Source organism: Ranitomeya variabilis, chromosome 8, assembly GCF_051348905.1.
Source record: "Ranitomeya variabilis isolate aRanVar5 chromosome 8, aRanVar5.hap1, whole genome shotgun sequence".
Lineage (NCBI taxonomy): Eukaryota > Metazoa > Chordata > Amphibia > Anura > Dendrobatidae > Ranitomeya > Ranitomeya variabilis.
Window position 1 is genome coordinate 123,279,922 of NC_135239.1, and position 14,767 is coordinate 123,294,688.

At 41.1% G+C, this 14,767-nt stretch overlaps 1 protein-coding gene across 2 annotated transcripts in view; it reads right to left on the reverse strand.

Annotated features, from left to right (window-relative positions):
• PDE4DIP (phosphodiesterase 4D interacting protein) overlaps window positions 1–14,767 on the reverse strand; it is a 1,987,893-nt gene that overhangs the window by 700,683 nt on the left and 1,272,443 nt on the right. For both annotated transcript variants that reach the window (XM_077276217.1, XM_077276216.1), the window contains one exon: window positions 10,385–10,524. In XM_077276217.1, the coding sequence (XP_077132332.1) occupies window positions 10,385–10,524 (140 nt within the window). The remainder of the gene's footprint in view (window positions 1–10,384; window positions 10,525–14,767) is intronic.

Genomic DNA, 14,767 nt, shown 5'->3' on the forward strand with positions numbered 1-14,767 from the left:
TTGTTTTTTTTACATTTTACACTGGTAACCAGGGTAAACATCGGGTTACTAAGCACGGCCCTGCGCTTAGTAACCCGATGTTTACCCTGGTTACCAGTGTAAAACATCGCTGGTATCGTTGCTTTTGGTGTCAAACACGACGATACACGCCGGTCTGACGACGAAATAAAGTTCTGAACTTTGTTCAACGACCAGCGATATCACAGCAGGATCCTGATCGCTGCTGCGTGTCAAACTAAACGATATCGCTAGCCAGGACGCTGCAACGTCACGGATCGCTAGCGATATCGTTTAGCGTGGAGGTACCTTAAAACAGAAGCATAAGCTGGTGTACCTGTACTTACATGTACAGTGTTGAAGATACCTGTATAAGTGGGGACGCCCGTGCAGTGTTGTGAATTTTCCAGGGGTTCTCTGTCTTGGTGTTGCTTCTCTGATTTTCCAGACGGATGATGTTTAAAAGCTCCTTGGTGATGGATGATGTGAGTATATGTACTTAATCATTATATGTATTTAATCCTTATATGTACTTAATCATTATATGAATTTAATCCTTATACTGTATGTACTTTGTATCTTAACCCCTTTCTGACATCTGACGTACTATCCCGTCGAGGTGGGGTGGGCCCGTATGACCACCGATGGGATAGTACATCATACGCGATCGGCCGCGCTCAGGGGGGGCGAGCGGCCGATCGCGGCCGGGTGTCAGTGCCGGATGTCAGCTGCGATATGCAGCTATGTGCCAGGAGCGGTCACGGACCGCCCCCGGCACATTAACCCCCGGCACACCGCGATCAAACATGATCGCGGTGTACCGGCGGTATAGGGAACCATCGCGCAGGGAGGGGGCTCCCTGCGGGCTTCCCTGAGACCCCCGAAGCAACGCGATGTGAGCGCGTTGCTCCGAGGGTCTCCTACCTCCCTCCTCGCCGCAGGTCCCGGATCCAAGATGGCCGCGGCATCCGGGTCCTGCAGGGAGGGAGGTGGCTTACCGAGTGTCTGCTCAGAGCAGACACTTGGTAAGCCTGCAGCCCTGCACAGCAGATCGTCGATCTGACAGAGTGCTGTGCACTCTGTCAGATCAATGATCTGTAATGTCCCCCCCTGGGACAAAGTAAAAAAGTAAAAAAAAAATTCCCCACATGAGTGTAAAAAAAAATATATATTATTCCCATAAATACATTTCTTTAGCTAAATAAAATAAAAAAAACAATAAAAGTACACATATTTAGTATCGCCGCGTCTGTAACGACCCAACCTATGAAACTGCCCCACTAGTTAACCCCTTCAGTAAACACCGTAAGAAAAAAAAAAAAAGAGGCAAAAAACAACGCTTCCACAAAAAGTGGAATAACACACGATCAAAAAGACTGATATAAATAACCATGGTACCGCTGAAAACGTCATCTTGTCCCGCAAAAAACGAGCTGCCACACAGCATCATCAGCAAAAAAATAAAAAAGTTATAGTCCTGAGAATAAAGCGATACCAAAATAATTATTTGTTCTATAAAATAGTTTTTATCGTATAAGAGCGCCAAAACATAAAGAAAATGATATAAATGAGATATCGCTGTAATCGTACTGACCCGACGAATAAAACTGCTTTTTCAATTTTACCAAACGCGGAACGGTATAAACGCCTCCCCCAAAAGAAATTCATGAATAGCTGGTTTTTGATCACTCTGCCTAACAAAAATCGGAATAAAAAGCGATCAAAAAAAGTCACGTGTCCGAAAATGTTACCCATAAAAACGTCAACTCGTCCCGCAAAAAACAAGATCTCACATGACTCTGTGGACTCAAATATGGAAAAATTACAGCTCTCAAAATGTGGTAACGCAAAAAATATTTTTTGCAATGAAAAGCGTCTTTCAGTGTGTGACGGCTGCCAATCATAAAAATCCGCTAAAAAACCCGCTATAAAAGTAAATCAAACCCCCCTTCATCACCCCCTTAGTTAGGGAAAAATAAAAAAATTAAAAAATGTATTTATTTCCATTTTCCCATTAGGGTTAGGGTTAGGGTTAGGGCTAGAGTTAGGACTAGAGTTAGGGCTAGGGTTAGGTTTAGGGCTAGGGTTGGGGCTAGAGTTAGGGCTAGGGTTAGGGCTAGGGTTGGGGCTAGGGCTAGGGTTAGGGTAAGGGCTAGGGTTGGGGCTAGGGTTAGGGTTAGGGCTAGGGTTAGGGCTAGGGTTAGGGTTAGGGCTAGGGTTGGGGCTAGGGTTAGTGTTACGGCTAGTGTTAGGGCTAGTGATAGGGCTAGGGTTATTGCTAGGGTTAGGGCTAGGGTTGGGGCTAGGGTTGGGGCTACAGTTAGGGTTGGGGCTAAAGATAGGGTTAGGGTTTGGATTACATTTACGGTTGGGAATAGGGTTGGGTGTGTCTGGGTTAGAGGAGTGGTTAGGGTTACTGTTGGGATTAGGGTAAGGGGTGTGTTTGGATTAGGGTTTCAGTTATAATTGGGGGGTTTCCACTGTTTAGGCACATCAGGGGCTCTCCAAACGGGACATGGCATCCGATCTGAATTCCAGCCAATTCTGCGTTGAAAAAGGAAAACCGTGCTCCTTCCCTTCAGAGCTCTCCCGTGTGACCAAACAGGGGTTTACCCCAACATATGGGGTATCAGCGTACTCAGGACAAATTGGACATCATCTTTTGGGGTACAATTTCTCCTGCTACCCTTGGGAAAATACAAAACTGGGGGCCAAAAAATAAGTTTTGTGGGAAAAAAAAGATTTTTTTATTTTCACGGCTCTGCGTTGTAAACTGTAGTGAAACACTTGGGGGTTCAAAGTTCTCACAACACATCTAGATAAGTTCCTTGGGGGGTCTAGTTTCCGATATGGGGTCACTTGTGGGGGGTTTATACTGTTTGGGTACATCAGGGGCTCTGCAAATGCAACGTGACGCCTGCAGACCAATCCATTTAAGTCTGCATTCCAAATGGTGCTCCTTCCCTTCCGAGCTCTGTCATGCGCCCAAACAGTGGTTTCCCGCCACATATGGGGTATCAGCGTACTCAGGACGAATTGGACAACAAGGTTTGGGGTCCAATTTATCCTGATACCCTTGTGAAAATACAAAACTAGGGGCTAAAAAATCATTTTTGTGAAAAAAAAATAATTTTTATTTTCACGGCTCTGCGTTATAAACTGAAGTGAAACACTTGGGGGTTCAAAGTTCTCACAACACATCTAGATAAGTTCCTTGGGGGGTCTAGTTTCCCATATGGGGTCACTTGTGGGGGGTTTGTACTGTTTTGGTACATCAGGGGCTCTGCAAATGCAACGTGACGCCTGCAGACCAATCCATTTAAGTCTGCATTCCAAATGGCGCTCCTTTCCTTCCGAGCTCTGTCATGCGCCCAAACAGTGGTTCCCCCCCACATATGGGGTATCAGCGTACTCAGGACTAATTGGACAACAAGGTTTGGGGTCCAATTTATCCTGATACCCTTGTGAAGATACAAAACTGGGGGCTAAAAAATCATTTTTGTGAAAAAAAAAAGAATTTTTATTTTCACGGCTCTGCGTTATAAACTGTAGTGAAAAACTTGGGGGTTCAAAGTTCTCACAACACATCTAGATACATTCCTTGGGGGGTCTAGTTTCCAATATGTTGTCACTTGTGGGGGGTTTGTACTGTTTGGGTACATCAGGGGCTCTGCAAATGCAATGTGACGCCTGCAGACCAATCCATTTAAGTCTGCATTCCAAATGGCGCTCCTTTCCTTCCAAGCTCTGTCATGCGCCCAAACAGTGGTTCCCCCCCACATATGGGGTATCAGCGTACTCAGGACAAATTGGACAACAACGTTTGGGGTCCAATTTATCCTGATACCCTTGTGAAAATACAAAACTTGGGGCTAAAAATCATTTTTGTGAAAAAAAAAAGAATTTTTATTTTTACGGCTCTGCGTTATAAACTGTAGTGAAACACTTGGGGGTTCAAAGCTCTCAAAACACATCTAGATAAGTTCCTTAGGGGGTCTACTTTCCAAAATGGTGTCACTTGTGGGGGTTTTTAATGTTTAGGCACATCAGGGGCTCTCCAAACGCAACATGGCATCCCATCTTAATTCCAGTCAATTTTGCATTGAAAAGTAAAATAGCGCTCCTTCCCTTCCGAGCTCTGCTATGTGCCCAAACAGTGGTTTACCCCCAAATATGGGGTATCGTCGTACTCAGGACAAATTGCACAACAACTTTTGTTGCCTAATTTCTTCTCTTACCCTTGGGGAAATATAAAAATGGGGGTGAAAAGATCATTTTTGTGAAAAAATATGATTTTTTATTTTTACGGCTCTGCATTATAAACTTCTGTGAAGCACTTGTTGGGTCAAAGTTCTCAACACACATCTAGATAAGTTCCGTAAGGGGTCTACTTTCCAAAATGGTGTCACTTGTGGGGGGTTTCAATGTTTAGGCACATCAGGGGCTCTCCAAACGCAACATGGCGTCCCATCTCAATTCCAGTCAATTTTGCATTGAAAAGTCAAATGGCGCTCCTTCCCTTCCGAGCTCTGCCCTGCGCCCAAACAATGGTTTACACCCACATATGGGGTATCAGCATACTCAGGACAAATTTCACAACAACTTTTGGGGTCCAATTTCTTCTTTTACCCTTGGGAAAATAAAAAATTGGGGGCGAAAAGATCATTTTTGTGAAAAAATATGATTTTTTATTTTTACGGCTCTGCATTATAAACTTCTGTGAAGCACTTGTTGGGTCAAAGTGCTCACCACACATCTAGATAAGATCCTTAGGGGGTCTACTTTCCAAAATGGTGTCACTTGTGGGGGGTTTCAATGTTTAAGCACATCAGGGGCTCTCCAAATGCAACATGGCGTCCCATCTCAATTCCAGTCAATTTTGCATTGAAAAGTCAAATGGCGCTCCTTTCCTTCCGAGCTCTGCCATGCGCCCAAACAGTGGTTTACCCCCACATACGGGGTATCAGCTTACTCAGGACAAATTGTAAAACAACTTTTGGGGTCTATTTTCTCCTGTTACCCTTGGTAAAATAAAACAAATTGGAGCTGAAATAAATTTTGTGTGAAAAAAAGTTAAATGTTTATTTTTATTTAAACATTCCAAAAATTCCTGTGAAACACCTGAAGGGTTAATAAACTTCTTGAAAGTGGTTTTGAGTACCTTGAGGGGTGCAGTTTTAAGAATGGTGTCACACTTGGGTATTTTCTATCATATAGACCCCTCAAAATGACATCAAATGAGATGTGGTCCCTAAAAAAAAATGGTGTTGTAAAAATGAGAAATTGCTGGTCAACTTTTTACCCTTATAACTCCGTCACAAAAAAAAGTTTTGGTTCCAAAATTGTGCTGATGTAAAGTAGACATGTGGGAAATGTTACTTATTAAGTATTTTGTGTGACATATGTCTGTGATTTAAGGGCATAAAAATTCAAAGTTGGAAAATTGCGAAATTTTCAAAATTTTCGCCAAATATTCGTTTTTTTCACAAATAAACGCAAGTTATATCGAAGAAATTTTACCACTATCATGAAGTACAATATGTCACGAGAAAACAATGTCAGAATGGCCAAGATCCGTTGAAGCGTTCCAGAGTTATAACCTCATAAAGGGACAGTGGTCAGAATTGTAAAAATTGGCCCGGTCATTGACGTGCAAACCACCCTTGGGGGTGAAGGGGTTAAAATATACAAAGGTGTATGTAATCATACTTTTCGATCATACCATTCCTTTAATTTTGTACTTTGAAATAAAATTGCGTTATATCGCAAGTAGTAGCCTTCTTTAAAGCCGTATCCGAACCTTAGTGTTAAAAACTTGGCAATACACCCAGTCACGTAGTATATTGCCCAGCCACGTAGTATATTGCCCAGCGACGGAGTATACAGCACAGAGCCATGTAGTATACAGAGTTAAAATAAAAAATAAACATATACTCACCCTCCGAAGGCCCGTTGAAGTCCTGGCCCTGTGCGCGGTGCAGGCGTCAGCTTCAGGTCCCAGGGTGCGATGACGTCGCGGTCACATGACCGTGACGTCATGGCAGGTCCTTCTCGCACAGGCGTTAAAGGACCTGTGATGATGTCATATTTTAATATGGAGCATCTTATGGGGCCATCATTAACCTTTATGGAGCATTATATGGGGCATATTTTAATATGGAGCATCTTATGGGGCCATCATTAACCTTTGTGCAGCATTACATGGGGCACATTTTTGTATGGAGCATCTTATGAGGCCATAATTAACCTTTATGAAGCAATATATGGGGCATATTTTGTATGGAGCATCTTATGGGACCCATCATGAACTTAATGGAGCATTATATGGGACATATTTTGTATGGAGCATCTTATGGGGCTCCTGATTCAATATGGATATTCAAAAACTTTTAACCTACTGATGTCTCAATTAATTTTACTTTTATTGGTACCTATTTTTATTTTTGAAATTTATCAGTAGCTGCTGCATTTCCTACCCTAAGCTCATCGGGCCGGTTTATACTCAAGTATATATATATATATATATATATATATATATATATATATACAGTGGGGCAAAAAAGTATTTAGTCAGTCAGCAATAGTGCAAGTTCCACCACTTAAAAAGATGAGAGGCGTCTGTAATTTACATCATAGGTAGACCTCAACTATGGGAGACAAACTGAGAAAAAAAAATCCAGAAAATCACATTGTCTGTTTTTTTATCATTTTATTTGCATATTATGGTGGAAAATAAGTATTTGGTCAGAAACAAACAATCAAGATTTCTGGCTCTCACAGACCTGTAACTTCTTCTTTAAGAGTCTCCTCTTTCCTCCACTCATTACCTGTAGTAATGGCACCTGTTTAAACTTGTTATCAGTATAAAAAGACACCTGTGCACACCCTCAAACAGTCTGACTCCAAACTCCACTATGGTGAAGACCAAAGAGCTGTCAAAGGACACCAGAAACAAAATTGTAGCTCTGCACCAGGCTGGGAAGACTGAATCTGCAATAGCCAACCAGCTTGAAGTGAAGAAATCAACAGTGGGAGCAATAATTAGAAAATGGAAGACATTCAAGACCACTGATAATCTCCCTCGATCTGGGGCTCCACGCAAAATCCCACCCCGTGGGGTCAGAATGATCACAAGAACGGTGAGCAAAAATCCCAGAACCACGCGGGGGGACCTAGTGAATTAACTGCAGAGAGCTGGGACCAATGTAACAAGGCCTACCATAACACTACGCCACCATGGACTCAGATCCTGCAGTGCCAGACGTGTCCCACTGCTTAAGCCAGTACATGTCTGGGCCCGTCTGAAGTTTGCTAGAGAGCATTTGGATGATCCAGAGGAGTTTTGGGAGAATGTCCTATGGTCTGATGAAACCAAACTGGAACTGTTTGGTAGAAACACACCTTGTCGTGTTTGGAGGAAAAAGAATACTGAGTTGCATCCATCAAACACCATACCTACTGTAAAGCATGGTGGTGGAAACATCATGCTTTGGGGCTGTTTCTCTGCAAAGGGGCCAGGACGACTGATCCGGGTACATGAAAGAATGAATGGGGCCATGTATCATGAGATTTTGAGTGCAAACCTCCTTCCATCAGCAAGGGCATTGAAGATGAAACGTGGCTGGGTCTTTCAACATGACAATGATCCAAAGCACACCGCCAGGGCAACGAAGGAGTGGCTTTGTAAGAAGCATTTCAAGGTCCTGGAGTGGCCTAGCCAGTCTCCAGATCTCAACCCTATAGAAAACCTTTGGAGGGAGTTGAAAGTCCGTGTTGCCAAGCGAAAAGCCAAAAACATCACTGCTCTAGAGGAGATCTGCATGGAGGAATGGGCCAACATACCAACAACAGTGTGTGGCAACCTTGTGAAGACTTACAGAAAACGTTTGACCTCTGTCATTGCCAACAAAGGATATATTACAAAGTATTGAGATGAAATTTTGTTTCTGACCAAATACTTATTTTCCACCATAATATGCAAATAAAATGATAAAAAAACAGACAATGTGATTTTCTGGATTTTTTTTTCTCAGTTTGTCTCCCATAGTTGAGGTCTACCTATGATGTAAATTACAGACGCCTCTCATCTTTTTAAGTGGTGGAACTTGCACTATTGCTGACTGACTAAATACTTTTTTGCCCCACTATATGTATATATATATATATATATATATATATATATATATATATATATATATAATGAAAAAAAGTGGAACAGCATCAGATACTACCTTCAAAAATGTGCAAAGCTTCCCAAACCACTGGTCAGAGCGGTTGTAAATATAAAAATAGAAAAAGGAAAACAGCACTACTCAAATGGAAAAAAGTGGACTTTAATGCCCAAATGGCGTGGCAACGTTTCGGATGTAATATCCTTTCGCTTGAGAAAGGATATTACATCCGAAACGTTGCCACGCCGTTTGGGCATTAAAGTCCACTTTTTTCCATTTGAGTAGTGCTGTTTTCCTTTTTTATATATATATATATATATTTATATCTATATATATATATATACATATATATATATATATATATATATATATATATATATATATATATATACACACATCTCTGGCAAAAATTAAGAGTCCACCACATCAAAACTTCAAAACCCTATCATGGGAAGCCCAGTCTCCAGACCAAAAGCCCATTGAAAACTTCTGTAATATAATCAAGAGGATTATGGATAGTCACAAGCCACCAAAGAAGAACTGCTTACATTTTTGCGCCAGAAGCAGTGTGAAAGACTGGTGGCAAGAAAGCTGTGATTAAAAATCATCGTTACTCCATAAAATATTGATTTCTGAACTTTTCCTGAGTTAAAACATTAGTATTGTTGTTTCTAAATGATTATGAACTTGTTTTCTTTGCATTATTTGAGGTCTGAAAGCACTAGTTTTTTTTTTTATTTGGACCATTTCTCCTTTTCAGGAAAAAAAAACAAAATGTATTGCTTGGAAATTCAGAGACATGTCAGAAGTTTATAGAATAAAAGAAAAATTTACATTTTACTCAAAAATATATCTATAAAGAGAAAAATCAGACAAACTGAAATTTTGCAGTGGTCTCTTAATTTTTGACAGAGCTGTGTATCCCAACTCATAGGTTTGTGTGTGATGACCAATAGTTAATAATCCATTTATGGAAACCAACAGATACATGCATTTCTGTCACAGATGATTAACAATATAGCTTCTATTTTTTATAATTCCATATAAAAAAAGGAGCATGTGCTCCACAGACCTTGTGGGGGAATCACAACACAGAACCAGACCGCAATCAGAGGACAATAAAACTTTCCCACTCCTTATCTATGAACTGTTCCAATATTTACTGCCAACACTGTTTATGCCTCTCCCATAATGATAGTTCTGCTTCAAATTACTTCTCTTATCTATTGCATTATTTCTGTGCCCTGTTGTGTAAAAACATGTGATTCTTCAGATTTCGTATTATTCTAGACCCGAGTAGTCTCCAAAGCTTGCAATTTGTTACCATCTTTTCAGTTAGCCACTAAAAGGTATCAACCACTGAGGACTCTCAAATCTAAATATTTTTCAGTTTTTAAAGGGTATTTTTGTTTGTAAATCTAGTGTAATATACCCCTATTCTACTTAATTTCATAAGTAATATGACATACAGTATACCTCTGATTTTAGTCTCTCTGTGTGAAAATACAGCTAAGATCACTACTACAACCAGGGGCAGATTTCCCTTAAGGCCAACCTAGACCATTGGCTAGGATGCAGCAGTCAGGGGTACATGTATACTGTAGAAATAACCAAATATTTACACATTTTTTAAAGTATTATTTTGATAAGGCCATATAAGATGCTGTTTTTTAAATTTACATCCATATATATTAAATAAATTGATTGGTACATTTAAGTTGCTTATCTCTACAGCTTGTGCTTGTTTTGCTCAGTCACAGGCAAAAATAATTTGCTATCTCTCTCTTACACACTCACTGTAAACTACGTGTTAAGGGAAAATTGCAGATTTGGTTTTACAATAATGATTCCAAATTACACTCACATTGCTTGACTTCTACTTATTTACTGCCATCATAGATGATCTAAAATGCCTAGAAAGTGATGTAACCCAAAAATCAGGAACTCGAGCAGAACCTAGAGATTCTCAAGGAATTTCAATCTGGTGATGCTTGTGATGGTGAAGTTCGCTTAATCAAGTGTGACAACTTTCGAATCGTTACATTTCTAAGCAAGTTTTTGAGTGTGGATGGGAGGCGCAGAATTATGTGTTTGGGCCTAGGATGTAGAAATTTATAAATACAACCCTGACTACAGCTGATATTTTTACAAATCTTTCCAGAAGTAATTCAAAGAATACGATATAAACATTAGAAAAAAATCCAATTGTAAGATACCTGAGTCTTGAGTACTTTCTTGATCATAGCAGTAGCAATCACTTTTTACTGACAACTCTGATCCACCATCAAATTCATCATTGTTAGAAAGTTGGTCATCCAATATGACTGATCCATCTGACTCTGAGGAACCGTGGCTGCTAGACAGAGAGAAAGAAAACATCTCAGTAATAGTTTGTAGGAGATAATTCCCTTGTACCACTCGCTCCCATACACCTCTTAAAAGCCTAGGAGATGCATTTTATGATAATTACCGGTATTAGGTATAAGGTCCTATCAAAGAAAGCTACATCTTGTCGTGGCTTGTGGACTTACATAAATTGGACAATTTATGTGCGAAGTACCTTCATTTTTAAGTATATTCTATATAGCAGTAATGCAGTTTATATTCCATATAAAGGGAATAACCCTTTATCAGATACCAGACATATAATTTAATATAATATATACATGGTTGGGCTCAGCAGAACCGAATCATAATATATACATGGTTGGGCTCAGCAGAACCGAATCATAACGGAGATATTTATCTCCATCTCAGTAAAAAAAAATATAAATAGATATGTTTTTAGAGGTGTGAGGGCCCCAAATAGAACTTTTGCTATGGTGCTCTGAGAACTCTATGTACGCCCCAAGCTGTTAGTGTCCACCCCTGATTATGCAGTCATAGTAGCCTGCAGCTCGTCACACTGGCTTTTTGCTGTTACGAGGTGTTGGTCAGGTTTTTGTTTTTTGAAGTTAATTATTAGAGGAGGTGACTGCCTTCACCTTCTTCAGAGTGTTTATACTCACCTTACTTATGCCCAAAACTTAGCGGACTTAGTCTGGCGACACATGAAAAGGGTGATTAAGTTTACTGATGTGTTCACTGAAATGCCTGCATGGAAAAACTCATACTTCTCCTTCTTGACACTCTACCCATTCTTTTCCTTTTTGGGCTACCTATAATGTTCATTCACTAGGTGATCTCTATGAACAGAATGCATTATTATTAGTGATGATGAGCGAACAGTAAACTGCTCAGTACTCAAAGCAAGCATGTCGGAGTGCTCGCATGCTCAACTTGAGGACCGAGCATAATGTAAGTGAATGAAGCAGTTGAGCATTTTCCCGGGAGACCGAGAGGAGAGAGAGAGAGCAGACAGAGAAAGGAAAGGAAGAGAGAAAGGAGACAGAGAGAAGAGAAAGAAATATGATAGAGAGAAGAGAGAGATGGAGAGAGAAAGGAGAGAGGAGAGAGAAGAATGAGAAAGGAGAGAGGAGAGAGTGCTCACCTTTCCCTAGTTATTATCCTTTGCAGGCCAAACATGAAATCCTTTAGATATCTTTTTCTTATGTCAGCATTTTAATCGCAGTTACAGGGCTTGTGCACTGAAAACTCCACTTTTTCCTTAGCAATAATAGGTAGGGGATCTGTCAGCAGGATTTCACACCTATAACTATTTATATGCACATGCAGCTTTTTGAAAGACAAGTCCAACATTACTTTTATGTTGCCAGCCCGTTCCTCTATAACTAGAAATCAGCATTGAATTTGTATACAAATGAGGCTGTGGAACTATTTGTAGATCTGAAGCATCTGTCACTCCATGTCTATTCCTCACTAGTGTTGAGCATTCCGATACCGCAAGTATCGGGTATCGGCCGATATTTGCTGTATCGGAATTCCGATACCGAGATCCGATACTTTTGTGGTATCGGTATCGGTATCGAAACAACATTAATGTGTAAAAGAAAGAATTAAAATAAAAAATATTGCTATACTCACCTCTCCGACGCAGCCTGCACCTTACCGAGGGAACCGGCAGCGTTCTTTACTTAAAATGCGTGCTTTTCCTTCCTTCCTTGACGTCACGGCTTCTGATTGGTCGCGCGCCGCCCATGTGGCCGCGACGCAACCAATCACAGCAAGCCGTGACGTAATTTTAGGTCCTTCAGTATTTTAAAATTACGTTCCGGCGTTGTGATTGGTTGCGTCGCGGTCACATGGGCGACGCGACCAATCACAAGCCGTGACGTCACGGGAGGCTGGACACGCGCGCATTTTAAAATGCGCGCGTCTCCTGCCTCCCGTGACGTCACGGCTTGTGATTGGTCGCGTCGCCCATGTGACCGCGACGCGACCAATCACAACGCCGGAACGTAATTTTAAAATACTGAAGGACCTAAAATTACGTCACGGCTTGCTGTGATTGGTCGCATCGCGGCCACATGGGCGGCGCGCGACCAATCACAAGCCGGGACTTCACGTAAGGAAGTTAAAGCGCGAATTTTAAGCAAACAACGCTGCCGGTTCCCTCGGTAAGGTGCAGGCTGCGTCGGAGAGGTGAGTATAGCAATATTTTTTATTTTAATTCTTTATTTTACACATTAATATGGTTCCCAGGGCCTGAAGGAGAGTTTCCTCTCCTTCAGACCCTGGGAACCATCAGGAATACCGTCCGATACATGAGTCCCATTGACTTGTATTGGTATCGGGTATCGGTATCGGATTAGATCCGATACTTTGCCAGTATCGGCCGATACTTTCCGATACCGATACTTTCAAGTATCGGACGGTATCGCTCAACACTATTCCTCACCCATCACCATCTCCTCCTGCTTGACTGACAGTTCCTTTGCCTGCAGCCAAACAGCATAGAGGCTGTCAGTCAAGTTGGAGGAGGCGGATATAAAGCTGGAGCAACAGAGGCTTCAGATCTACAGACTCATTTGAATATCAACTCATACACTGATTTCTCAGTAACAGAGGAAAAGACTAGCCATGTAATGGTATTGGTGATTTATATCTTTTTATCCTTAAAACACTGGAATCTACAATATTGCTCTGATATCTTGTTTTGTACTGTTTGTTTTTGCTATGCTGAAAGAAAAGTTTTTGTACCCCAAAATGGTAAAAATAACATCTAGTATTCCTGCTGTAAAAAATAGACTGCTATTGCTCAAAATATAAAAAAAAATATGACTGATAATATAGTTACAAAAACTAAATTTAGCATCGCCATAATCATAGTGGTCCATAGAACAAAATTAATAGGCCATTTATACCATACAGTGAACACAATAAAATTAAAACTTTAAAATAATGTTGATAGATTTGTCTTTTTTTGGCCGGGGTCACACTTGCGAGTACAATGCGAGAAACTCACATGAGTCTCTCGCATCAAAAAATAAGTTTGGTATCACAATAATCATAAAGGTCCACAGAACAAAATTGATAGGCCATTTATACCATACAGTAAACATAATAACATTGAAACTTGAAGAAAAGTTGATAGATTTTCCTTTTTTAAATGTTACAATTTTGTTTAATTCATTGTCCAATAGATCACAAAATAAGGCATCACTATAAAATTCTACTAGTATGGCTATTTAGAGTGAAGGATAAAAAAAATTACAGCTCTTGAATGAGAGGGAGGAAAAAAACAAAAAATGGTTGAGTCCTTAATGGGTAAACCCCTTTCCAACCTTGGGGCGTACTAATATGCCGATGTCTGACACCCTCCCTTTGATGTGGGCTCCGGTGCTGAGCCCACATCTTTTCCGGCACATATCAGCTGTTTTGAACAGCTGACATGTGCTTCTAACAGCTGCGGGTGGAATCACGCTCCACACGTGGCTGTTAACTCTGACGGCGGCATTTATTGGGTTAACAGCCGCAGGTGGATCGTGATTCCACCCACAGCTGTTAGAAGCACAAACACTGACAGTGGCATTTAACATGCGCTTTTGGCAAGTGCACCACAAATCCCATCCATCGGCGCCCATGTCACATGACCGCGGATTGCTGATGAATTGCCATGACAAACAATGACCTCTATGGTTTTCACTGGCGGATTGCTCACAGCAAGTCAGTAATAAAAGCTGTAGGCTATACAGTCTATCATCCACACTGTGTTCAGTGTCTCCCTGTGAACTCCTATTCCCTGTCTGAGGGCACCACGAGTGTGATAAAGTTCTCCTGCTCGCAGTGCCATCAGACAGGTCCTGCGAGATCACAGCAAATGAACTCACTTCACCTTTCTGACATCAGCATGAGCGCCATAGGAAAATTTCACACCGCACTCGCGCTGATGTCCAGTGAAGTGAGTTCATTAGCTGTGAACTCTCATAACCTGTCTGATGGCACCCGTGAGCAGAGAACTTTCTCGTGCTCACGATGCCCTCAGACTGGGAATAGGTGCTCGGTGTCTGCTGGATGATAGGCTGTATGGCCGCATCATGCAGACTACCATCCAGATGTAGCAGAGCTAGATCTGTCATAGGACAAATGGATTAGCAGCATCTCTGCAGAAAGGTGAGGAATGTTGTTTTTTATTTTTAACTTTCTTGCAGATGATAAGGGCATCAAGAGAACGCGCAAGGTCATAAGTGTGGTTTAGT